Source organism: Vipera berus, assembly GCF_964194415.1.
Source record: "Vipera berus genome assembly, chromosome: Z".
Classification (NCBI taxonomy): domain Eukaryota; kingdom Metazoa; phylum Chordata; class Lepidosauria; order Squamata; family Viperidae; genus Vipera; species Vipera berus.
This window is the reverse complement of record NC_138205.1, coordinates 96,613,209-96,640,884: the sequence shown is the minus strand read 5'-3', so window position 1 is coordinate 96,640,884 and position 27,676 is coordinate 96,613,209. Positions and strand designations below refer to the sequence as shown.

The following is a 27,676-nucleotide window of genomic DNA, read 5'->3' as shown; positions in this document are numbered from 1 at the left end:
GTCTCGTACCTTTTTGTATTTGGAAACTTTTTGTTAATTCTCCATTTATAATTACTTTTGCTTCTTGTTTAGAATAAATTGGTTTGAACACGTTTATGAATCTTTCCCCAAATTCCATATGTTTGAGTTGGGTAAGCATGAAATCCCATTTGACGTTGTCAAATGCTTTCTACGCGTCATCAAAAATCAATGCCATTTGTTTTTCATTATGCGATTCGTAGTATTCAAATGTGTCTAATATGATCCTAACATTATGTCTTATTTGCCTTTTGGGCAGGAAACCGTTTTGGTCACTATGGATAAATTCAAGCAAGTATCTTTTCAATCTTTCTGCCATTATTGTTATGAAAATCTTATAATCCGTATTTAATAAAGAAATAGGCCTATAGTTTTTAATGACAGTCAAATCGGAGTTTTCTTTAGGGATTAACGTAATGGTTGCTTCATTCCATGAATTTGGGATCTTTGCTACTTTTAATACTTCATTAAATGTATCCAGTAAAATTGGGCTCAAAAGTTCTTGGAGATTTTTATATATTTCAGACAATAATCCATCAGGGCCGGGTGTTTTATTACTGTTTTTTAATTGTGTCTATAATTTCCTGAAGTGTTATGTCCTTATTTAATATATTTTGGAATTCTTCCAGGACCTTCGGTAGATTGGCATTTATGAGGTATTGTCAGATTCTTCCCTCACTAATCTTTTCATCGTCTATATAGAGGTTTTTATAGAATTCGTATGTCATGTGTTTTTTTCCCCTTCAGTCTGGTATATCCTCTCTCCCACTTCATTACATAGTTTATTAATCCACCTTTTATCTTTTTGTTTTTTCAATCTATAAGCCAACCATCTCCCGGGTTTATTTGCCTGTTCGAAAATTTTTTATCTGATATTTATTTTTGTGCCAATTCTTCTTCCTGAAACTGCAAGCAGCCTTTCTGGAGCCTCAGAAAGCCTTCCCAAGGATTTGGAAAGAAGGCTTCACTGACCTGCAGCCACCTTATGGAAGATTGGTGTAGGCATGCCTTGTCAACAGCACTAGGAGAAAGAAGACAGTGAAGGTCAGCTGGGGACAGCAGAACGCAGATGGCAGGGTCCATGGGGGTGCAGGATGGCTCAAAGGGCAGAGATGGTGGGATATAGGCAGGTGGAAGCTGAAGTGGTCCTAAATGTGAACAGGCTGCCAATGTTTCTATGAGGGCACTGCAATGGCTGCAAATATCATTTGTTCAGTATCATGGTAACTTTGAGCAGTCACTGAATGAATGGTCGTTGAATGAGAATTACCTATAATTTATTGCACAGGTAAAAATACTTATTTATATGCTTATATATGAATTTATTAGTCACAGTTGTAGTAAATGAGTAATTCTTCCCCCCACAAAGCCTGTATCTCTTTGAAAACATAAGCACTGCAGCCAACAGATAAATGTAGATAGCTTCTACTATATTTAAATTTGGTTATTTCTAAATAAAAAGCTGTCCTGTATAATTTGTACTTCCATTCCAATCTCAAAGAGAGAAATTGACATTGCTATTTCTGAATACTGTTAATACCAGTCTGTGCTTCTACATTTACTAAAGTATAATCTGAGTGTCTGGGATATAATGAAAGTCAGGTATAGTTAAAGAAAATTTGTGGAATTCAGCTGTTTTAGCCTATCTTTCCTCCGTCCCCCAATAAATCTGGCTTCAAGGTGTTACAGACCTCTCTACTCCAGATTATGAGTGATTAACATATTATTCAAAGATTAATTTGATTACTAAAGCATCCCTAATATTTATATATAGCCATGCTGTTAGTCAATTTTTCAGCAAACATTATGCTTAATTTGGTTTGAAAAAGGTTCTATAACTGAAAATTTGTAATTAAAGTCAAATCAATATAGATTAGCAATATTGTTTAACAGAAACAGGCAAGTAGCATACTAGATGAAAACTAGGAATTTTAATGTACAAGTAATCTTCGACTGATGACCATAATAGAGACTGTCCATTATGGTCAGAGGTCATTTTTGTATATATTTTGTTTTGTTTAAGACAAAGTTAAAATACAAAAAAAACCCTAAAAAATCCAAAATCCTTACAAGCCTTGGGCTTGTTTCTATCCCAGTAGAACCTACACCCTCATATTGCTTCACTCATTGTGCATTTACTTTTCAAACTGGAACTAGGATTAGAGAACAACAGGTGTCCTCGTTCCTGGGCTGTGAAATCCTGGAAGAGGATGCCATTTTCTGAGTGGCCACAATTCAATAGTGGCCAGTGATGGGATTGCAGCGATAACTGGCCATGAAGTCCAGGAACATAGAGACCTATCCTTTCTTAACCAGAGATCTTTTAAAGGTGAGGAGGAGGTTGTAGGGCCCTGTGGGTTGGAAGCAGGTCCAAAGCATGTGGGAAATAGGCAGGGATATTGCTGCAGTTGGTCATAAGAACAAATGACCACAGAAGTGCTGCAACAGGTGTAACTTTGAAATAGATATTTAAGTAGCTTTGGAGGAGGGTCCATCATAACTTCAGTCGCTAAGCAACCAGTCCTAAGTCAAGGACTATGTTTATATTTCAGATATCATTATAGTAGTAACTTGATATTTGAATTAAATAAAAAGCTTTTTTATACTAAACTGGTTTTTAAAACATACCTAAGGTATAGGACCAAAAACAGATGGGTTTATGTTATTCTGATTTCAACCATCTGTTTAAACTTTATCACAATTATTTGATCGAAAAACTGATATAAGCTAAAATCCAATATGTCATTGAGCACTTATCACGTTATGAAATCCAGTCTATAGACTGTAGTCCAGATGACATTCTTTCAAAAGTACTTTATTCTTCAGATTCTTGAACTTTTTTACTAACAATGTTTTTTGAAGTAGTTTCCTCTTCAAGACAGTTACAAACTGCTGGAGATGACACAATCATTTTTATGTTGGGAATCATTTCACTTTGGTCTCCAGTACTTTTTATTTCCATATCTTTATGAGTTTCAGGTTCAGAGCACTGTTCTTCACTTGTTAAAATAGATTCTGAAGTTTGTGCTGCTTCTAGAGTGAAAACAAGCATGTGTCAAGTGAAATATACAACCATGTACATTTTGGTAAGTAATACAGAAAACTGACACCCCCCTGCCTGAATTACAACTAATAAAGAAAGCTACTTGTAATATTTTTGTCAATTTGAAAGTAAATTAAAAGGACAAATTTAACTAAAATGTGATGCTATATGAGTTAATATTTTTAACAGTAGAAGTATCATGTCTGCACAAAAGAATATTTAGGTTGTTCAGTCTGAGCAGGTTGGTTAGGGAAAAACCATGTATGTCCTCCAGGATATTTTTTTACCTAATGTGAATAGGCTAACTAACTTGGTGAGACTGAAGAAGTTACTTGGATTAGCAACAAAAAAATTCCAACAAACAGTTGCCATGACTCAACTTCCAGACATTTGGATAGAAGAGGATCCACAAGAGGGAAAAAAAGGTCTTCCTGTTATGGGGTGGGCATAACTAGTCCAATATGGGTACTGGAAGGAAGAAGTGGTAAAGGACGGTGTCAACAAGGTTCCTCTTGCCTGAGGTGCTTGTGTGGAGTGCTAAAACAGTTCCCTTATCCTCTGTTCCTGTCCAAGATGTTTGTTTTACCACAGGTATGACTGTGTGTCTGCCATGGAAAGATCCCTGACATCTCTTGTATATCTACTCCCAACTGTCCTTCAATCTGAAGCAACTCAAAGGGGAGCCTTCTTGGCTCCATTTGACATTCTGAATTGTGCATTGCTGGAGTCTCTGCCCTGGAGTGCTTGCAAAAAAAGGTGTCCATGGGCAGCTTGACTTGCTGGCTTGGATCACATCAACCTGGGACTCCAGCTGATTTTTTTCTGTTTAATGGGGCAGGATCTGTGGGGAAAAATTAACTGGTCTTGAGAAAAAGATGGTGCTTTGTGGTGGCAGCTGCTTTGTTGTGAAGAAAAATTTGATCAAAAGAAGGGGACTGCGAAGAGGTCAGGATTTGGTGAGCAGCCATGGAGCTATCTCTCTGCCTGATTTGGCAAAGTGCGGGAGATGTTGTCGGATGGCCATCAATCCCCCAAAGGGCACTGAGCTGCAAGGAAGCCTGGCCGGCCGGCCCAGGAGATGGATCCCTGGCTGGAAGGCATTGCCTTACTTTTGTATCATCTCCCTAGTGAGTTTTCTGCTCTGCGAGAGGGAGAGAAAAGAAGAAAACAAATTTCTATCGGCAATGTCTCCTGTACCTGATGTACCCCACACTGCAGGAGAGATTGGAGAGGACTTACAAGAGAGTAAAGAGGAACACAATGAAGAATACTCTGTCTGTTCACCATGCACTCTTGCAATGCCAATTCCCCATTGTGTGCCTGCTTACTCTCTTCTTGTATTCCCTTCAGCAAAAACATCATAAATCCCAGTCATATGACTGCAGGATGCTAGAAATAGCCATAAATGCAGGTTGATTTCCAAACAGCCAAAATGTAATCATGTGAACATGGAGAGGAGGGGTTGGAATTCAGAATCAGGTCATAAGAATATTTTGGTCTGCTATAATTTTGAACCATCACAAGTCAAGGACTATTTATACTAACTCTAATGGTAATCATGTGACCAAGGAACACTGTGAAGGTCATAAATAATTGTACATTGGTTATAAATTCATTTTTCCAGTGATGTTGAAACTATATGGTCACTAAATAAATTGGTTGTAACTTGCAGACTACTTGTACCAACCAATATTAACACTTGACAAAAATAAAATTTTCAGGTGAAAATTAACTGCTAAGAAATAGATTTTAAGATTGAGAAAGATTATTAGCTCAAGGTTGCAAAAGGTCTGTCTGAAAAAAAATCATCAAAAAACTCCTATCACATAATCCCAGCATAAAATGTTGTCTCAATATAATGTCTTTGAAGAAGCTTATGACAGGGAAGGGGATGAATTCTGACAAAAATAAAAATATAGTAGTACACTAGTGTAAAGATTGTCATATCCTGTTATTTTGGAATACAACCAGCATCTGTTTTAGTTATTAGTTTGTTTTGAAGATACTTCCCACCATAAAGGACATATTCTTAAATGCTCTTGAAATAATAAGGCATCTCAACCTTTATTTTCTTTGGCTGCGTCTTCCATCTGTTTCTCATAAATCTTCTTTAGCATGCTGCACGATTTCTTATGCGTAAACCAGTGCATTTTCTGGCAAGTCTGATCACAGTAAATAACCTGAAAATCCACAAAAGTATTTCACCATTTTGATTTTTAAAACAATTTGAATTACCTAAGGATCAGAGATATCCATTTACAATTAAAAAATACAACTGAGAATTTTCAAATAAATGAGCAACCAGTTACATTCTGTTTGCTCCCACAGTTAGAATTTCAATAATGAGAAGTTATTTTCTTGTTTTCATTTTAAAAGGTAAAAATAGTTTTGAAGATTGAGATACAATACCATTAAATGTTATGGGTTGTCACTCAGTTGTTGGTAATTTTATTTGATAAATACAAAGGATGGGAAAATGAAAAGAAAGAACATACAAGTGATAGAAGAAAGATAATGTATAAAAAAACCTTAGCTGAAAATAGCAAAAAAACTTTGTGAGAATGGGCTTCTGGCCATTGATACATGGAAGTGGAAATTGGGTATGTCAAGAAAAATGAAAGTTGAATGCAATGTGGAAGATTATAAAGTGTGTGTGATAATTGAAGGAAGGCAAGAATGACTTAATGAGTGACCAGTATGAAGTTGTTAAGACTGCAGACAGATTGAATGATGACTAAATTATAAAACATACGTGAAGGAAAGTGAATGGCTCACGAAGACTAAGTAATACACAGTTGTGAAAATCTTGAAGAGAAATAAAAAGTGTGAGGAAAAGGCAGTATGGATATGGCAGAAATACGAATTGTTTATAAGGATTACAAAGTATGGAGCAGTGATCTCTTTTCCACATGTGATGCATGCTGTGCCTTTGTGATTTGGTGGAGCAGTGGGCTAATGCCTCCTTAAGTAACACCAGCTGCCTGCAATTAGTGCAGGTTCGCATCCCACCAGGCTCAAGGTTGACTCAGCCTTCCATCCTTCCGAGGTAGGTAAAATGAGGACCCAGATTGTTGGGGGCAATTAAGCTGACTTTGTAATAATGCTGCTTGGGAGGGGTGTGAAAGCCCTAATAAGCAGGCATATACATAGAATGAAGGCTACTGCTAAGCTTGTAAGCCGCCCTGAGTCTTTGGAGAAGGGCGGGATATAAATGGAATTAAAATAAAATTAAATAAAAATTTGCATGATGTTTAACCTAAGGGGGAATGGAGTGTTGGTTATATATAGTATGTGATGAGGATAGTTTTGTTTATTTATCTGCATACTCTTACCATTTTGCACGTGGAACATCTTTTGTCCGCTCCCTTTTCCCCACATGTTGTACAAAATTCAGCATCTATAAAGCCTATATGGCCAGTAATAGCTTGTGTAAGTACAGAAAATGCTGTAGGATCAGAACCCTGGAGAGGCAAAGGGAGATGAAAGAGCAGTTTTTCTTAACAAGAATTCTAAGTCCAAGACCAAAGGGGAAAAAAAATCCTCTATGCTCTGGTTGTTTTTTGTTTGTTTGTTTTAAAAAGTACCTGACATGCATCTACCTTAATACCAGGTATCCTGAAAAGAATGAAATGATTTCAGACAAAATTTCTAAATACTGTTCTCGCTGAAAGGACTAGAGTTTCCATTTAAGGAATCTACACAATCGAGTATTTTTACTCATGAGAAAATATTTAAAAAGAGAATGGAGAAGAATCTACATTTCCCTGTAGATTTCCAAATACTATTTAAAATGGATATATGTCACTTAATGGTACACATTGATTCTCAGGCCTTTAATCTAACTTGCCAAAACAAAAGGCAGGAAAATGAAGAACTTGCCTGACAAATTTTGATTCTTGTTGGCACATCAAGCCAAAACCCCTTTCAAGCACTGTTATAAATCTATTAATGGAAGTGTTCTAAGAAAAGGTTGTTCAAGAAAGTAGACCCACTGGTGAATAACTTGCATTCTACTGTTAAAGTAGGTTTGGCTGAGATCATATAACTTGTCCCTAAATCAACACTATTTACTCTGCATTGTTTGCCAATTCCACACTGCTTAATCTAGATCAGGGGTGTCAAACTGCCGGCCCGCAGGCCGGAGCATCACAGAGAAACCATGCCCATCCCATTTTCGGCAATGGGAAAAAGTTCCGTTACGTTGCGCGACGTCACGTGACCTCGTGAGTTTGACATGCCTGATCTAGATGAATTGGAAACCAAGGGCAATCAGGTATCACCAGAATAACTATGATCTCTGTTTGTGAGGACTTCTATGTTATTTGGAAATTATCTTAAGGAAAAAGCTATAAAGAAGACCTATCAGCCAGTCAGTCCCAAAAGCATCCAGTTTTACGTTTTTGGCAGTGAATATCGACATGAATTGGAACATTATGTTTTATCCTAAAGATGTCTAAATGAGGAAACAATCTGTTGGAAGGACTGAAGGTTTGGTACCCATGCTAATTCCTGGATTATGTCACTGCTGAATGCCTTCTATTAGACCTTTAAGGATTCGTAAAACATGATTCCATATTTCTTCCCTGTACTAGTTAGAAAAGAAAGACAAGGACAAAGCAGCATAAGATTGGAAGCTTATGTATCCTTGTTCCCCGATTGTGTTCAGGTCAGTTATCTAGCTGGATTAGATAACTTTTAACAGATGCACTGAAGCATCTGCTTTGATTGCTTTTTCCCCCTGCAGCCAGAGCCAGATTGATTCATGTTTGTGCTAAGTGCTAGTTGTTTTGCCTCCAAATATTTAGTAAGATGACACTAAAAGAATCCGTAATATCTGGTACCTTTGGTTTTCATGGCTGCTATGCAAGTCTTAGAAACTCAAAAGGTTAGCAAGAGCTGAACTAAGGCAAAAGACAATTTTGGAAAACAACATGAAGTAGGTAGAGAACACTTTGAGATAATCACCTGAAGAACCAAATTTGTCTCCTCTCCCCTTTCCTTACATTAATTAGAATTTGGTTACAGTGAACAGGTGTAAATAATACATACTTAAAACTATCTTGTAGATTCTAAATGTTCAGTCAGTACAAAACAACAGACATACTGCTCATCAAGATACACTCACAATTTCAACAGGAGCAATGTTTCTCACAAGCTGCTGAAGCAAGGTAGTTTCACAGTAAGGAAATTTCCGAATAGATTCCCTGATGATCTTCTCTTGATAAACTGGAAATCCATCTCTCTCTCTGCCTTTTAATAGGCTGAAATTAAAGGTAAATATAGCTGAAGTTACATAAGTTGGCCACATTTTTTCTTCCTACTCATGATGCAAATGTATGTGTAGCATAAGATCAGACCATTAAGAAAAACTACAATGCAAATACTTAATATAGGAGTTTTGTGAGTGCAGTATATTCATTCACCTCAAACAACAGCATTGGATTCTAATTTCTAAAGAATGTAGTATGTATTACCAACTTTAGCTAACCTATACAAAACTGAAAAGTAAGCCAGTTACTCTACCTCTCAAATCATGCATACAACCCAATAACGTAATGGGAAGCCCCAGTTTCATACTTAAGAGTACGAAAAGTGCAAGAATCTGTAATTGTGGAGAGATAATATATTGTATGGAAAAGCCATCTACTGAAAAAGTAACATACCTTTTGATTAATCCATCCAATTTGTCATCTTGTTCAAGGAAAAGGATACATTTTTTGAAAACGCAGCTAATGTAGTGCATTTTAATTGCAAGGACTTCATTCATCTCTCTCTGTTTCATGCACTTCTCACAGATAAGATCTAATACTTTGTAACATTTCTGCATTGCTTCAGCTTCTGCCAAAAGAGGATTTTCTTTCACCAGCAACACAACCTATAGAAAACGTTTATATACCCAGTAAGTTGTACTTCCTAAAACATAGCCAGTGCACAATTGGATATGCTTCTACACTAATGGCTCAAAGTCAAGTTAGGAAGGCCTTTGCACTGCTTTGTGTACCATTCCTGAAAGAGGAGGTTCTACACACAGGTCACTCATGCTCTAGTCATCTCATATAAATTATGCATTTAATATGGGGTCACCCTTAAAGATTATTTGGAACTTATATTGGTGTAAAATGCAGTAGCGTGGGGCAGTTGTGTATGAATCTACACTTATATATGTTATCTTTGTTCAATGAGATGCACTGGTTACCAATTTGCTTCTAGGCCAATTCAAATTGCATGTGATAACCTTTAAAGCTGGTGATAACCTCTAAAATCCCTCAGGTGGCTTATTTGAGGGACCCCTCCCCCCAGTGCCATGTACCGATACCATTGGGTCTGGCAGAAGAGACTTGTTGCAGTCCATCCACTACAAAGTGTCACCAAGAGAAGAGCTTTTTTTGCTGCTGAATGTGACCTGTGAAAGAGCATTCCCCCAATATTAGGCTGATCCCAGTTTTAATGGTCTTGTGATCAGAGTGATGTGGAACCCATAAAATGACTGTTCATAATCTACTGTTTTTCAAGTGACTGTTATCTATAATTTTTAATTGATTTATTTGTTGTGTGATTGCTTTATCTTACATTTATGAGTGTAAGGCTGCTGTATAAATTGAATTTAAAAAAGGAAATAAAGTTAATTCTTTTTTGAATTAAGACTTTATAATAAGCATTAACAAGTGCAGTTTAACAGGACTGCACATGCGCTCTGTCTGTCTGTCTCTCCCTCTCTCCCTCTCTCTCTCTGGTGTGTATTAGTATGTACATAAAAGGGTTAAACCCTTAATTATGAAAGACTACTCAATACTGATTTACCCTCAGTATTGTTCTGCCTTTTGAAACATAAAAGATAAAAATAATATAAAATGTTGTTTTTAATCATCTCTTTCTTGCTGTTTTTCTCTGCCTTTGTTGCCAGTGAAATGTTTTTGTTTACTGATGTTTAGTCAATAAACATCAAGCTATAATTTTGCTAGTGCAACTAAGTGATACATGGAGGCCATGGCCATGCTCACCTATGGTGGTGCACAGTTGTGGCCATACCTGGGGTAAATGGACGTAGTTACAGCAACCCCTGCCCTCATTATCATATATATTAAGTATTTCAATACACTTGGGGCTGTCCTTACAGTCTACTTGGAAACTATATCCCATGTGCTTACTGGCACTTATTCAATTTTGCAGGCTGCAATAGTTACTAGTAAGTTTCCAAGTAGAATTTAAGATGTTAGGGTTGACCTATAAAGCCCTTTAGGATTGGACACCTTCCAGATTGTCTGCTCTAATCAGTATCAGTGCAATCAGTTAGAATTATTAGGGAAAAGCTTTTATGTAGTTTTACACTTCTCAAAGTTTAAGATGTTAAGGCTGGATGACGTTTCTCCGGCAATTCCATTAAAATATATAACTTAGACCAGGGCTTTTCAACCCATGGTACGCGTATCACTGATGGTAAATCAGCACCTGGCAGGTAGTATGCGTACGGCAGGTTGAAAAGCACTAAAAAAAAAGTGTAAAAGTGTAGGCCTGTGGCAGAGTCAGCTGGAGCTGCAGTGTTGCCAGGGCTCTGCTGAGCGCCCAGGATCAGCTTGGGGCTCCAGCTGATTGACGCACAGCTTCGTTCTGCAAAGCGGGACTCATCCTGCACTCTTGCCTGATGTCATGCCGATAGTCCTGGTGGGATCAGGAAGGCTCCGAAGGAGGTAGCTGCAGGGGGGAGGGGGAAGCAGGATCCAGTCCCGTTGGGATCAGGAAGGCTCCGAAGCAGGTAGCTGCAGGGGGGAGGGGGAAGCAGGATACAGCCATGTTGGGATCAGAAGGCTAGGAAGCAGGTAGCTGGAGGGGGGAGGGGGAAGGCTCCGAAGGAGGTAGCTGGAGGGGGGAGGGGGAAGCAGGATCCAGCCCCGTTGGGATCAGGAAGACTCCAAAGCAGGTAGCTGGAGGGGGAAGCAGGATCCAGCCCCATTATTATTATTATTATTATTATTATTATTATTATTATTAATTATTATTATTATTTAGATTTCTATACCGCCCTATTCCTGAAGGACTCAGGGCGGTTTACAGGGCAAGGTTAAAAACAGTTAAAACAGTACAAAAATTAAGATAAAACCAAGATTAAAATAGGATTAAATAACAATAGCCCAAATATAAAATTTAAATTTAAAAATTTAAAACCCCTCAGTCCAGGCCAGATAAATCAAACAACCAGGTTTTTAGGTCCTGGCGAAATGAACGAAGGTCGGGGGCGGTCCGGAGTTCCACAGGCAGGTCGTTCCACAGGGCAGGCGTGCCCACAGAACGCCCTACCCCTAGGGATCACCCGCCAGCACTCAGTGACCAGCGGCACCCTAAGGAGGCCCTCCCTGTGGGAGCGCACAGGACGATGGGAGATTGATGCTGGCAGCAGGTGCTCCCTAAGATAACCCGGACCCATGCCATTTAGGGCTTTATAGGTCATCACCAGCACCTTGAATCTCACCCGGAGGGCAACCAGAAGCCAATGCAGCTCGCGGAGGAGAGGTGTTACATGGGAGTATCGGGAAACTCCCATCACAACTTGCGCGGCCGCATTCTGCACCAGCTGAAGCCTCCGAGTGGTCCTCAAGGGCAGCCCCATGTAGAGAGCATTGCAGTAGTCTAACCGGGAGGTCATGAGCGCATTGGGATCAGGAAGGCTCTGAAGGAGGTAGCTGGAGGGGGAAGGCTCCGAAGGAGGTAGCTGCAGGGGGAAGGGGGAAGCAGGATCCAGCCCCGTCCCAAGGTTCTGAAGGAGGTAGTTCTAAAATTGATGGGCTGCTGCTAGGGAGAAGAATCAAAGAAGGGCAAAACAAGTGTAACCCATCATGGTTTATTTATTCCTTGGGTTTGTTTTCCTGTCCCTTCCTGGGCTATTAAAATCACATAGGCAAGGTCTGTACCGAACATCTGGCTGCAAACTAGTCAACTGGATTTTAGCCTAGCCCCTTGTGCAATACTAAGCCACATTCTGGAGGTAAAAGGATGTACTAACAGGAGAGAGCTGCAAAATTGATTTATTATTTATTCTTGCCTTTAGTAGAAATAACTACATTCTTTGATGACTTTGCTAGCAACCTGCAGGTTGTGAACTTTCCTTTCCCCCTTGGAGAAAGAATTCAGAAATGCTAGATTTATTTTTCCTGCTAATTACAGTATACTTTGTGGGGGGTTTTAAGGAGCAGTGAGAAAAAGATGTGTCTGAAAAATTAAAGGATGTATGGATTGAGTTATGGAGCAGGAAAGGAAAGTACATGGACTTATGCACTTCCAGTTGCTGACAGATATGCCACTAATATTCTGACTTGACACCTGCATGCTCTCAGGGTCCAAAGATTATTTTCAGTCTTTATAGGGCAGTATTGCGAATTAACTAAGTTTTTCTGGGTTCTGATTTTAAGGTGAGTATCCTGAGCTATGGAGGCCTTTGATATTCTTAAATACATAATAATAAAATAATGAGAATTAAAGGCTCAAAGGGAAGGCAGATTAGAAAGAACAAGACCTTTTGGAGTCTTCAATTCCCTTCCTGTTAAGAGTTCCTTAATAAGGTTTGCTCTTCCTTCCTAACATCAATAAAGGTGGTTTTTCCAGAAAATATGTGAAGAGCTGAAATTAGTGGTTTAACTAGGTTTTCTTTTTGGCTGTGTTTTAATTTATATAATGTATGTTTAATCGAGGAGGGCTTGGAGAGGTAGAAGTGGCCAATATGGAGGCTGCGCCTTGCCCTCCAGATCTGCCTCCTGAAGATCTATGGAGAGAAGGAGGGGATGGCAGGGGAGATGTGCAATGGAAGGCTGCCCCAACAAACCAGCACCCTTATCACATACAATTGGAAATGGGAATTCCATTTTGAGAAGACCCAGCCTCCCTTGTGCAGGACCTGGGAGTACTGCTCCCCTGCCACCTCCTCTTGCTCTCCAGAGATCTGTCAAGGCAGAAGTTGGACTTGGAGGCAATGGCTTCCTGCAAACTTTTTCCTCCGCGCTTCCACATGTAGCACATTGTCCTACACCTCCTGCTTTGCCAGAAGAGGAAACCAATGATGTCTGGGATTGGGAGAATAACGTCTCCTTTGGAATGCTATGCGTGCACGCGCGCGCGCACACACACACACACACACACACACACACACTCCAAGCTTGGACACTTTTATGCACATCTGAGCTAGCAAACTGCCAATCATACCTGGGCTTGAGGAGAAGGCCCTCTCCTTCCTTTGTGGATAAAAGTCCCCAAACCTGGAATGTGTGTGTACGCGTGTGCATGTGCTTGCTGCTAGCAGTTTGGGGAAATTAGGAATTTGTGGGGAACCGAGTTGTCCCCACATCGAGTTAGTTGGTGCAACTTGTTCCATTCCGACCCAGCTGTCTTGACTCAGCTGTATCCAGTGAGTGGCGCCCACCTGCTAGACGACTGGTGGTACTTAGACACATACTGTTTCATAGTGCTTTACATCGCTCTCTGAGCAGTTTACAATGTCAGCATATTGCCCCCAATGGGTCCTCATTTTACCAATCTTAGAAGGATGGAGGACTGTCTGTAATACTGCAGTTTAACCACAGTGCCACCAGGGCTCCTTTATATTTTGGACATCACACTTATCTTGTCCATGTTGATTTTCTGAAATCTTTTAAAAATTGTGTTTCCTCTGTGGGCCTGTCATTGAGTAATAGCCAAACTGCTTTCCATTTCTGGAAAACAGTTTATTTTCTGTTTCTTGTCATTTTTTATATCCTTAGTGTTGCATGTCAGGGCTGATATCCTAATCGTTATAACTGGTTGGAAATTTACCCTTGATCTTTTAACTTAAAGTGTATCATGATTGAAGCAAAGTAGAAATATAATAAAATAAACAATCATATTAAATGAATCTTTCATCTGCTACCTAAAAGCAATGTTCTAGAAGGCAAATAGATACCTCTTGCTGATAACAGAATTTCACAAAAACTGTTCCATAACTAAAGTAAACTTTATACTGGCATGTACTTTGTTTTAATGTGACTTTGTTAAGCAGACGAACATGAGTCTACCTAATCTAGTAACTTCCAGATGTGTTCTGCATACAACTGTAAAAATTCCAACTCAGCATGGGTATTAAATAAGTTTTGAGAATTGTACCACTGAATTGTAACACTGAATGCTGAACTCCAACACTGAATTAATTCCACACAACATAAAGTTGCCAAATTTGAAAAACACTGGTCTGTACATTCAAAAATCTGGGACACTATAGCAGAGAAAACATGAGTTTCAAGTGGACATTAGGTGAAAATTACACTCTAAAGGTACTGCAAAGATGATTGCACTATACAGTAATAAAAATTCTTATATATGAAATCAGCCTTAAGATACAAATTAGGTATGTCATGGGATTCATTTCATTTGTGCAGGACCAATTAGCTGGCAACATGTTAAGAAAACATATCCAAATAAGAATATATTGTACCTTAACAGGATGCAAATTAGTAGTTGTAATAATTTTATGTAGAGGTCCAGCTAACTTAATTGGAAGCTTGGGTTCTTTATCCAGTCCTTGTGGTTTTGTGTAGTAGTTTAGCTTTTCACGCGGAAAGAAATTGTTGATAACTGTTACACAATCATGTTGACCTAAAGAGAGCAATGATTTCCTTTTATGAAGTGGAAGAAATCACAGTTAAAACTGGTCATTTGGTGATGAAGCATAGTTCACTGCATAAGACAGTGAAAATAATTTATTTGCTAATAATTGATAGCTTCAAATCAACTCTTCTGTACAGAAAACTCTGGATCTAAAATAGATTCATTTTTGATATATAATTTTAAACTCATTCCCATTTTTCAGGCCAGTAATTCTTTAGTTAAATGCGCTGTATCAATCCAACCTAAAAAGTATAGTTAGACAAAGATTTAATACTTCTAGAAATATTTCACAACTTTATATAAAGTACCACATACTCAGAAGCAAAATAATGTATGGGTATGTTAGCTAAAAGGGAGAGTTCTCTTCCTACCAAAATATTTTACATTTTTTCACGATTTAACATATGATGCAAATCAAGTTCCATTCTTTAACAGAAAATGCAGAAGGTATCTTAAATATTTAGACAGCAGAAGAATGGATTATAAATCAAATAAATAAATAGAATTAGATCTTTACCCACAAAGGCAGCCATCTGAGCTGCAGTTCTTCCCACAGAATTGACGACATCAATCTCTGCTCCAGCCTCTAACACCATCCGGGTTATTTCTTTGTTGCCTAAAATGAAGAAACTTTATTTAGACTTTTTAAAGACGTTTTCTCAAACTATAAATGAAATATGTTTCCCTCTGATAGATATTAAAACTAATGCTTCTACTAACAAGAAAGAAATCAAATGATTGGTTTTCTAACAGAATCAATTACACAGGTTCAAATTTTTTTCTTTCCCTTACTGTGCCTTCAATTAAAAGTATCTGGAGTCACAGAACATTTCTCTTTGCAAAGATGAAACAATTATCAACAAGATATCTTGAACTCTTGCTTTCTAGAACTTTAATTGGCTGCTATTCACCCTCCAGTCCACCATTACTGTGATCAACTGATGCCAAAGATTCTGCATGTTCTCCAATTAGGAGAAAAAGAAAGAGCATGAACCAAATAATTCTAATATATGGGTGAGAAAGCAGTTCTGTGGACATGATCCATCACTCAATTATTTTATATTAAATCAAGCTACAAAATCTTATACCAAATTAAAATGCCCATCCCATTGATTTCCTCAAATTCTGTTACCATTTGCTTTTTTCTATCAGTACAACTCAAATAAAAATAAAATAAAATATAACTTTAAAAATATATACATCATTAAGAGATTCTTATGCCATCAGATCAAAGTGGATATTATCATTTTTATACATTTGGTAGAAAGCGAAATCTTCCTAACACTTCTGTAGTCCCTGAGAAAAGAACTAACAGGTTTTTTTTCTTTGCCTAAATAAGAAACTATATTTAAGAGAAAAAGGAAAGCACTATTTACCTGAAAGTCCAGCAAACATTAAGGCAGTATATCCGTATTCATGATTATTGCAGTTTACATCAGCTCCATGTTGCATCAATAGCCTGCATATATCAGTTTTACCTTTATATGCTGCATGCATTAGAGGGGTCATTCCATGCTAATGGAAAAATATATAAATGAAAGTTCCATTTGTTTTCTACTTAACAGTACCATAGCAAGACTCATAATATTGATGTTAGGTGGACTGACAAAAAATATTAATTGTTAGAATCTTAAAGATAAAAATAGAAAATGCAGGGAAGCCCTAAGGCCCAGTAACAATGCAGCTGAACAGTATAAGAGTGTAATATTTCTACTGTTACATAGCTTAACAGAAATATTTTAACTCCATTGCCTTAATATAACCAAGTTGTTATTTTTTTTAAATTTATGATTGCTACTTTTATTTGCTTTTAGAAATTTTCTGTTTATTGTGGATATTTTATATAACACTTAGTGTCTGTTTTATGTCCATTTGCTTTAGTATGTTGTCTCATTATTTTGAATTTTACTTTAAATCTGTTTGAGATTTCTAATTGGAAGCAGCAGTATGGATAAAGAAATAAAACATAGGGTTAAGATTTTAGACAAAGTTGACTGATCATCCCAGGAAAGACTTCAAACCAGTAAATACTGATAAGAAAATGTGTACCTAAAATTACATCAACATTTGAATCAAAAGGCAGATGTGGTTTACTAGAATGAATTGCCTTTAGTAGAACATGGCCTCTGGATGGATTAAATCAGTGTTTTTCAACCACTGTTCCGCGGCACACTAGTGTGCCGCGAGATGTTGCCTGGTGTGCCGTGGGAAAAATTGAAAAGTAATTATAAAATACTTTCTTTGTGTTTATTTGATTCCTATTCAAGAGAATTACTTTATATATAGTCAATATAGGCACAGAGTTAAATTTTTTAACATTTTCTAATGGTGGAGTGCCTCGTGATTTTTTTCATGAAACAAGTGTGCCTTTGCCCAAAAAAGGTTGAAAAACACTGGATTAAATCATATTCTCTGGAGCACTGGAGCATTAAATATAGGGGAATGTGATAATTTCATTTTCAAGTCATCTAAAATATGAATTGAAAATAAATATTCTTAGCTTTATTTGAGTATACAGATTTGTAATTAAAGCTAGTTGAAGGGCTATTTGGACTTGATATAGCTTGGAAAGATAGAAGCTTTAAAATGATTTCAGAATATGATTAACATTAACAAAAGATAGAAAATCTTTGAAAAAATGAATGCATTTGGAAGTTATGTTGTAATCATTTTTATGGTTACAAATCCAGAGACATATTTTGAATAAACATGAATAGGATTGCATTTGAAAGGTATTATTTCCAACAAAATATATCTCTTTAGGCACTTCATATTTCTTTTTCTTTTTTACAGCAAACAATGAAAAAAAAGTAATGGCAAATACAGAATAATTTAACTAATGTTAAAACAAAAAGGTAAGACTTGCTCCATTATAAAATATTCAAAATCCATAGGTGGATAATAATGGTATTAGAAGCAACTAAAACAATATAAAGATTTATAAACTTCCAAGTTTTCCACTACTAAACTATGATAAATTCTAGAGTCTAAAGCAGAGTTCCCCAACCTTTTTGGGTTGGTGGCCTGGAACGGGAGGGAAGAGGGGATTGTTTTGTGGAAGCGGCAAGTGCACCCATGATGTCCATGGCCCTGAGCACTCTTGCAAGTGGGGCTGCAAGCACCCACAGTGCTCGTGCAAATAAGGCCCTGAACACTCATGCAAGTGAGGCCACAAGCACCCATAATGCTCACCAAATGGGGCCGTTGATGCCTGCAATGCTCATACAAATAAGGCCCTAAGTGCCTGCAATGCTCACACAAATTGGGCCGCAAGCACATGCAACGCTCACACGAGGCCCTGAGCACTTGCGCAAGCCCCGAGCACCCATGACACTTGCGCAAGTGGGCCCCAAATGTTTGTGCAAGTGAGGCCCTAAACACCCACGATGCTCACATAAATGGGGCTATGATGCCTGCGACACTCGCATGAATGGGGTCACAAGAACCTATGACACATGAGGGGGCTGTGCATACACAGTCAGCTACTCACACGGTCCAGTTGCAAATAGGCCATGGACTGGTAGTGAGCAATGGCCCAGAGGTTGGGGACCCCTGGTCTAAAGCATATTTCTTTTTTTATTGATCACATTTCTACCCTGCCCACCTCACCTAAGTGCTTTTCTATCATCTGTATTGCTTAATGCCACTACTTATCTAAAAGCGATGATTCTTAAAGGTAAAGGTTCCCCCGCACATGCGTGCTAGTCGTTTCCGACTCTAGGGGCCGGTGCTCATCTCCGTTTCAAAGCCGAAGAGCCAGCGCTTGTCCGAGGACGTCTCCGTGGTCATGTGGCCGGCATGACTAGACGCCAAAGGCACACAGAACGCTGTTACTTGATTCTTACTCAAAGTTAAATGCACTTCAGATATTGCTACTTCCTGGATCTTAAATTTGTGGCAAAATGTCTTGTTAGGTTTTATTTGGCTTAAGAAACCTATTAGATTCAGATAAAAAATATAATTTTGTCAAATGTTACCTCATCTAAACAATTCACACGGACGGTCTTGCTGCCAAGAAGTCTTGAAGCTTCTTCGGTGTTTCCTAAAAGTAAAAAAAGTTTATGAGAAGGAATCATAAAAAAATGTTTATTACATTATATAGTTCAATGTATTTAAACTGTATTTTTTCCAAATATCCATAAATCTTATAAAATATTTACATTCACAGTTCATGACTGAATCTTGAGTCTTTTCCAATTCCAATTCAATATTTTAATCATTATTCTACACTTTTAAACTTTAATAAAAATCTTTAAAACTATAAATTAAAGTTACTGTACCTTATTATCCAAATATGTTATTATTAAGAAATAATAAACTACAAAATTATTTTGGATAAATTTTTTCCAAGGTTTTTGGTCTTAGATCTGTCCTCCTCCTTTTTAACATATACTGAAACCATAATGATGGCCACCACCTGCATCATTTTACTGTTGGAAGAACACAATTAGGCCAAGGGCCAACCTTTGGGGAATTTAGCCCTTGCCTAACTTTAGTTCTTATTAGTGACAACTGGTTTGATATGCTTCAGGCAATCAAAACTTGGAAAGTATATTCTGTGACTAACAAATATTGATAGTAAACTTTACAATCAAGAGCTTTGTATTTTCAGTCAGCCTGTTTCTCCTATTTACTTCTTTTGAGGAGTAACTGGGAAATCATAACCATTACTTCATGTTTCTGATTTCACACAAACAAAATGTTCTCATTGGACAATGATGCTTGGATGATTCGTACATGGTTTTGGGTTAAATGGTCCGATTCTGATAACACTGACTACTTTCTAGGTTCAGGGGAAATACTACAAATTATATTAAAATACCGGTAGGTTACCAGAACATAGTGAAAGCATAAAATGGGCAGATACATATTTTTTTGCCTGCTACCTCTGGTCTTAAAGGATACAATCTTAATCACATTTAACACTATTTGGCATATTCCTTGTTCACCAGGATTAACTTCAGTATTTAATTAGAAATATAGCAGATTCTGATGCTATTGAGAAACAAAGCAACTGACTATTGCTTTGGTCAGTCTGCTAATATATATATAATTTTTGATGCATTTGGTATGCAAACAATTTATTAAGGGCTAGGTTTCTTTATGTGCAGAAGTATAAAGTATAAAAAACCTGTATGTCTGAAAGTAATTAATGCATAACAATTATCTAACAATGGTTACTAAGAATTCCCTAGTGAAGTTCATGCATTAATTTTGAATAATTTTAATTTTCCATTGTTTCTATAAGCAGAAAAATATAAGCATATAATCTAAAAAAAGATAGCATTTAAAAACTCTACCATTCATATTACTATTTTAAAAAATCAAGATAAAAAGAAACTACTAGATTTTGTGGGAAGGATTTTTTCATTTCATTAATATTTCTTAATTCTACTTATTATACAAATAAAAATAATAGCTGGATTAGTGCCACTTCTCAATTTTATGTATTACTGTTAATTTTATTACCCTGAGCTACACAAAGGAAAACAATTGAACAGGGTAATAAATCAACAGAATAGCTGAATACAGGTAGTCCTCAAATTACAACAGTTCATTTAATGACAATCTGAAGTTACAATGGCACTGAAAAAATGACTTTTCAACGCTTACGACTGTTGCAGCATTTCCAAAATTCAGATCAAAATTCAGATGCTGGGCACAACTGACTCATTTTTATGAGAGTTGCAGTGTCCCAAGTTCATGTTATCACTTTTTTGTAACTTTCTGGCAAGCAAAGTCAATGCGGAAGCCAGATTCACTTAGCAACCATGTTACTAACTTAACAACTGCAGTGATTCACTTAACAAATTGTGGCAGGAAAGGTCGTAAAATGTGGCAAAATTCACTTAACAACTGTCTCACCTAGCAACAGAAATTTTGGGCTCTATTGTGGTCGTAAGCCAACAACTACCTGTAGTTGATTATTGAAGTAATTGAAAGCAAAGACATCAAGTCAAACATTTAAAATGAGTTCCCAAAGTTAGGCTGACACTTGGAGCTAAAAATACTGTAATTCTGGCAACAAGTTTTTTCCCCCCTTGGAAACATATTCTATTTTTTACCATTACTTAAAAATGCCTTCTGTTATAGCAACTTCATTGCCATATCTGACAAGAATATTGAAATATTCTTGCGTACAGTCACTCATGCGCTCGTGACCTCTCGGTTAGAATATTGAGTACAGTCACTCATGCGCTCGTGACCTCTTGGTTAGACTACTGCAACGCTCTCTACATGGGGCTGCCCTTGAGGACCACTCGGAGGCTCCAACTGGTGCAGAATGCAGCCGCGAGAGTCGTGTTGGGGGTCTCCTGATACTCCCATGTTACACCTCTGCTCCGTGAGCTGCATTGGCTTCCAGTTGCCTTCCGGGTGAGATTCAAAGTGCTGGTAATGACCTTTAAAGCCCTACGTGGCATGGGTCTGGAGTACCTTAGGGAGCACCTGCGGCCGGCATCAACTTCCCTCCACCCAGTGCGCTAACACAGAGGGGGCCTCCTCAGGGTGCCACCGGTCAGAGAGTGCCGACTGGTGACCCCCAGGGGGAGGGCGTTCTCTGTGGGTCCGCCTGATCTGTGGAACCGTTTACCGGTTGAGCTCCGGATGGCTCCCGACCTTCGCTCCTTCCGACGTGATCTAAAGACCTATTTGTTTGAACAAGCCGGCCTGGTCAGATGGATTTGGGTTTTATTACTGTTTTTATGTAATTTATTTGTTGTATTTGGGCATTATGGTTTAATCTCTTCGTAATTTTTGTATTTCGGTATTTTAGTATTTATTGCCCTGTTCACCGCCCTGAGTCCTTCGGGAGAAGGGCGGTATACAAATAAAATAAAATAAAATAAATAAATAAATAAATAAATAAATAAATAAATAAATAAATACGAGCTTCAGATTATTTTTTTCAGTGTGAAGATAGAATAATATAATCATGCTATCTAATGTCAGGGAATCTTCTGGCTGAAGTTTCTGAACCATTTTTGAAGGCAGGTACCTGTAGATTTCAATATTCCAAATGATATGTTTCCATTTGAGTGCATAATACAGTTATCGCTGAAGCATCAATCTAAGCTGATAGAAGCTACACCATTTTAATGAATTTAGAAGACTCACAATGTGAATCTAAGCCTTAGAAGCATTAAGGAAAATATAGTCCAATGTATCTGGAGCAAACCTGAATAGAAAGACTGAAGTGTTCTACAAAGCAGTCACCTGTTCAGCTTAATGCAATTTTGAGCATACAGTTAGCAAAGCACATTGTCTGAATCTCATCATGTGAATGAACTGAAGGGAGCATGAACTGGTTGTCATATAGTCAGGGCTTTTTTTTCCTCATAGAACACTCAGAATGGCGTTCCGGCACCTTTTTTTGGAAAAAAAAAAGCTGCCTCTATTGGCTTTGGAAAGCCTATTGCAGTCTTAGCTCTTTTTTATGACTCATGGACTTCAACTCCCAGAAATCCTGAGCCAGCCACGCTGAGGGGAAAGAGAGTGTTTCCAAGCTGAGCCATCCTGGCTCAGGAATTCTGGGAGTTGAAGTCCTTGAGTCATAAAAGAGCCAGGTTTGCTTACCCTGCACTAGATGACATTAAAATTATTTACAAGGTTACTTCTTTAGGAACTAAACTTTTAGAATCTAAAATAGCTAATTCAAAAAAGCCAACAGAGAAGAACCTCACATTTTTCATCTGCTTCTGTCTTTTGGAAGGTAAAACTAGATAACAAAATAATCTATTTCCTATGTTAACATCTCTTCAATGAAATCAATAAATCAATAAGAAAAGAAATGAGAAACATTTTTCTCAATGTAATATGTCTAATTTAGCTGATGCTAGAAAAAAATAGTATCTTTTGTAAATACTCGAAAACTATTTTGAATCTACAAACATCTATTACAACTAAACTACTTTAAATTAAACAATTCTTAAGAATGAAATATTCTTAATTTGGACTTTACTTTTACTGTTTGGACTGTTGTGTGTTTTGAAAAATAGATTATTTAGAATCTAGTTATGTTGCACTTCAGTCTTTAAATAATTAACCTAGTAGATACATAACAATATATGATGTTTTCCATGGTGAGCTTAACATCAATAACAACATTTATTAAAAAGGCTAAAATAATTTCTGGTGGTATTATCTGTACATTAAAATTTTGTTTATTCACAATCTTTCACTTTTCACATTCTGGGCAAGCAGTAGTCATGTATCCTAGGAAAAAATGTTACATATGTGCATAAGCATGGTCAGTAGCATATGCCTTTTTAAAAATATCAAACATGCAAAGAAACAAAAATAAGTCCAAAATATCTGTATTACATCCAGAAATGCTAACTTTGCAACCAATATTTCTCATCCATAACTATGGCACCCTAAGGATACCTGCATACATGCAAATGCTTCTGTGGGATCAGTAACGCAGCAGGGATTGCTTTTTCCTTCCAATAACATATACCTAAAACCAGTTTATTGCATTTGGCAATTGTACTAAAAAAAACCTCATTGTCAACCAATATAATTCATTTAATTTGAAATCAAGTGAAAAATTGACTTAAATTGTTTTATTAAAACAAATTAATGGCATTTCTTTTATAAGAAGTTGCCTCAAACAAAATGAGTTTGACATGCCTGCTCTAGATAGCTGAATGCTCCAAAATAAATTCTAGACCAGGCCTGTACATGCAGCCTACCAAGCACCCTTGGATAGAGCACAGACTTTTTAAAAAATAATAATAATAAAATCACCACCACTGCCCTGAAAGTCATGTTGCCTAGTGCCTCCATAGCTTACCATGACCACGAGCTCCAACACTGTAGATGCTCCTCTAGTCACCAAATCATTGATTAGCCCACCAGCATTCTTTTGCAGACCACAAAGATTTTTAATTTATCAGTGTGGGCCTTTCCCTTCTACAAGTTGCACAGATCTCTTCTAGATTTTCCTCTTGCCTTTCAGAGTTAACTCCTTGGTCTGTCATTGAGCAAGAATTGACTTTGTTGGGAAGCATATTATTTATTTATTTATTATTTATTTATTTATTTATTTATTTATTTATTTATTTATTTAATTTATATACCGCCCTTCTCTCGAAGGACTCAGGGCGGTGAACAGGGCAATACATAAGAACAAAATACAAAAATTAAAAATTATTAAAAAGTAATTAAACAATGCCCATAATAAATTAGTACAGATTAAAAATTGAAGTCCATTTATAAAATCCCACCCCGTCCCATCAGGCCAGGCCAGCTTGTTTAAAGAAATGGGTTTTAAGATCGCGCCGGAAGGAGCGGAGATCGGGCGCCATCCGGAGCTCGACCGGAAGATGGTTCCATAAATCCGGTGCACCCACAGAGAACGCCCTCCCCCTGGGGGCCACCAGTCGGCATTCTTTGACCGGTGGCACCGAGGAGGCCCTCTCTGTGGGAGCGTACTGGGCGGAGGGAAGTTGACGCCGGCCGCAGGTGCTCCCCAAGGTATTCCGGACCCATGCCATGTAGGGCTTTGTAGGTCATTACTAACACCTTGAACCTCACTCGGAAGACAACATCATTTCATTAAATGTTCTTTACTAAAAGTCCAGTAAGGACAACCACATATATTCATGTTCTCTCTCTCCCTCTCCCTCTCTCTCCCTCCCTCTCTTTCTGCCCTTGGTCTGCCAGTCCTCTTCCCCCACTCTGTATTTGTGTTGTGGTTTTATGACTTTTAGGTGTCATAAAAAATAAACTTTATTGAATACACATCTTGGTACTGAAGAAGCAAAATCAACTCTAAGTGGTTTGTAAGTGTATGCAGATAGGAATATGGACCACCTGAGCATCCTAGGTGACAGAATTTGAGGGCGCCAGACCTTTGGAACCGCTTACCAGTTGAGCTCCGGATGGCCCCCGACCTTTGCTCCTTCCGGCGTGATCTCAAAACATTCTTTTTCGAACAAGCTGGCCTGGTCTGACGGGATGGGGTTGGGTTTTTAAAACTAGTTTTAACTTGAATATGTATTGATTTTATGGGCATGATGTTTAATGGCTTTTTAATTTTTGTATTCGACTTTTATTGTGTATTGCCCTGTTCACCGCCCTGAGTCCTTCGGGAGAAGGGCGGTATAGAAATTAAATTATTAAATTAAATTAAATTAAATTTAATTTGATGTATATTTAACATATGTTCTACCTTTATTTACCGATTATATAATATTTGTATGCAATCCACATGCGAGGTTTGGGCCAACTTACAATAAAAAAATATATATTTAAAATCATAAGATTAAAACATAAAAGCAGGGCTTTTTTTCTCATAGAACGCTCAGAATGGCGTTCCGGCACCTTTTTTAGCACACACACAAAAAAGCTTTTGCACAAGCTATGCTATACCCTCTATTGGCTTTCCGTTTCCGAATCCAATTCAATTAAAACATTATATATCTTTATATGTGCACAATTTAAATCTCTAATTTGTTTTACTAAATTTTCATCTGTAATTGTGATGCCAACCTTCTGATCCAACCTCCACCTAGCTTTCAATTGGGTATATTGAAACCAAGAGTAACTTATGTTTTCTTGTCTTAACTCATCTAATGATTTAAGTTGCCAATCATTCCCTTCCAATCTAAGTAATTGCTTATAGGAAAACATATCCAAACTCACTCCCATAGATACACCTTCTATCGCGTGTCCAGGAATTCCCCAAATCGGTATTATATAATTTAACTTATAATAATACTTTTTCCAGACATGTAACAAGGCACTTCTAAGAATATGAGATTTAAAAGCCCTATCCACCTTTTTATCATAAAGCAAATATGCATGCCATCCATATACCAAATCCCAACCCTCAAGGTGAAGTATTCTCTTATTAGTTAAATTAAGCCAATCGCTAACCCATGTCAAGACCACTGCATCATAATACAGTTTCAAATTTGGCGCCTTGAGTCCCCCTCTTTCCCTAGCATCTTGTAAAATGTTAAATTTAACTCTTGGTTTTTTCCCCGCCCAAATAAATTTATTAATACCCTTCTGCCATTCATCAAGGTTGGCATCCTTTTTCAATATAGGTATCATTTGAAACAAAAAGAGAAACTTCGGCAGAACATTAATTTTAACAACTGCGATTCTTCCCAGTAAAGATAATTGTAATTTTTTCCAATTATTTAAATCCCTTTGTATTTTCAACCATAATGTTTCATAGTTATTCTTATATAAGTTTACATTTGAAGCTGCAATATACACTCCCAAATACTTAACCTTTTTTACTATTTCAAAACCTGTTAATTTAATTAACATTTCCCTTTCACTCATAGATATATTCTTAGATAATATCTTAGTCTTATTACTATTCACCTTAAACCCAGAAACCTTACCATACTGAGTTATAATTTCCATCAAATCTATAACCGATTGTATCGGTTGAGATACTGTCAGAACCAAGTCATCAGCAAAAGCTCTCAATCTATAATCATTTTTTTATTTTAATTCCCTTTATCATAGAGGACTCTCGAATTTTAATTAATAAAATCTCTAACGTTAAAACAAACAATAATGGTGATAGGGGGCATCCCTGTCTTGTACCTTTTTCAATTTTAATTTTCAATTTCAATTTTTTTTGCTCATAAGAGTGACAAAACATAACTATTTTTCTGTTCTTATATCTGCAAATAGGAAGTCAACAGCCCTATTCAAAGTAACCCACTCCCTCCTAAATAAAAACGGTCAGTGGAACATATGTAAGGACTATTTAAGGCATCTTCTGGATACACCTGCTCGGATCCCCTCAAACTGCATAAGTCGGAGATAACTAAGATAACTGGAGATAACTAAGGCATATCTGGCTTAGTTTTCTGAAAACTGTTTCAGTCTTTTGGTCTTCAGGAATTGGAGACAGCCCAAGAAGCTGTGGATGTGGTTACTTTGTGTATTATACCTATATTTCTCCTTGTAGATCAAGGCTTTCTGGAAGACCAACGTGAGATTGGATCTAGGCAATGGTAATCCCACTACTTTCTAAACAGGCAGTGTTTCAACCCCATTTTAAGAAACATGTTGGATCTGATCGTGTGTCACAATTTTTGTTCTATCTCTAAAGTTTCCCTTTTTTAGGGAAGGCTATTGAGAAGGTGATCAAATTGTAGATTCAGAAGATTCTGGAAGAAAGACTATCTGGAACTTTTTTATCTGTGTTTCAGACAAGGATATAATACCGAGATCATCTTTGGCAGGACTGGAATAGTAAAGGTTGGGAAAATTAAAATAAGAATAAAACTTGGCCCTTTTATGACTTGTGGACTTCAACTCCCAGAATTCTTCAGCCAGGCATGCTGGCTGAAGAATTCTAGGAGTTGAAGTCCACAAGTCATAAAAGGGCCAAGTTTGAAGACCCCTGCTATAAGTAGTTAAATGTCCTATAACACCAGGAAGACCACTACAGGTCATACACGAGCAGGCCTAGATTTAATGGCACCTGAGTAGCGGTCAAGCATTACTCAACTTCATTATCTGAACTAGCAACTTCTCCACTGATTTCCTTATCTTGTATTTGAACAAGCTGCACCTTGTTAAATCTTACACTCACTGTCGGAAAACAACCCGCTTTAAAAACCATCAGGCCTAACCATGAGATTTGCATAACGATTCGCCGCAGCCACCAAAAATAGCTGCCTCCAACCATTCCAACTGCGAGAAACAAAACCTTCACCGTCTGGGCCTGAACAAGGAAGCAAACCAGCGAATGCAAACTGAGACAGTAGCGCGTTGCAAACCACTCACCGCTGCTAATGACTTCAAGCAATGCTTTCTCCTCCACATTCAAGTCTCCTCTCTTTGGAAGCGCCATAGCCTATTTTATGTGTATTCTTCCTTTTTGTTTTTCCCCTCCCTGCCAACAGTAATAAAATGGAGCTTGTTAGCCCTGGAAGGCAGAAAAAAGAAACCACAGCCGATCAGCTGGGGCAACTCTGTTGCGTTTTACGAGAGCCTTTCCGCGCGCGCTCCAAC

The 27,676-nt window shown here is 37.6% G+C and overlaps 1 protein-coding gene across 3 annotated transcripts; it reads right to left on the bottom strand.

Annotated features, from left to right (window-relative positions):
• Nucleotides 1–1,927: 1,927 nt before the first annotated feature.
• On the bottom strand, nucleotides 1,928–27,676 carry ANKMY2 (ankyrin repeat and MYND domain containing 2). Of its 3 annotated transcripts, none has more exons than XM_081346513.1 (10): nucleotides 27,449–27,676; nucleotides 18,664–18,728; nucleotides 16,063–16,201; nucleotides 15,204–15,302; nucleotides 14,514–14,674; nucleotides 8,725–8,936; nucleotides 8,187–8,322; nucleotides 6,394–6,522; nucleotides 5,124–5,241; nucleotides 1,928–3,051 (listed from the first exon to the last, which is right to left on the bottom strand). In XM_081346513.1, exons 1-10 carry the CDS (start codon nucleotides 27,513–27,515, stop codon nucleotides 2,834–2,836), a joined length of 1,344 nt encoding a protein of 447 aa, XP_081202639.1. In that variant the 5' UTR covers nucleotides 27,516–27,676; the 3' UTR covers nucleotides 1,928–2,833. The 3 variants fall into 3 exon arrangements, with proteins under 3 accessions (XP_081202639.1, XP_081202641.1, XP_081202640.1); XM_081346515.1 differs by having other exon boundaries at nucleotides 2,841–4,202; XM_081346514.1 differs by having other exon boundaries at nucleotides 2,841–4,197.

Bases quoted from the DNA above. Each gene is read 5' to 3' on its own strand.
- ANKMY2 (XM_081346513.1), bottom strand. From the start codon at position 27,515: ATGGCGCTTCCAAAGAGAGGAGACTTGAATGTGGAGGAGAAAGCATTG. The intron at 16,202-18,663 runs GTAACATTTGAC...TTTTTCCATTAG, and splicing joins GTGTGAATTGTTTAGATGAG to CATGGAATGACCCCTCTAAT. The intron at 14,675-15,203 runs GTAAAGATCTAA...TGCTCTCTTTAG, and splicing joins TCAGATGGCTGCCTTTGTGG to GTCAACATGATTGTGTAACA.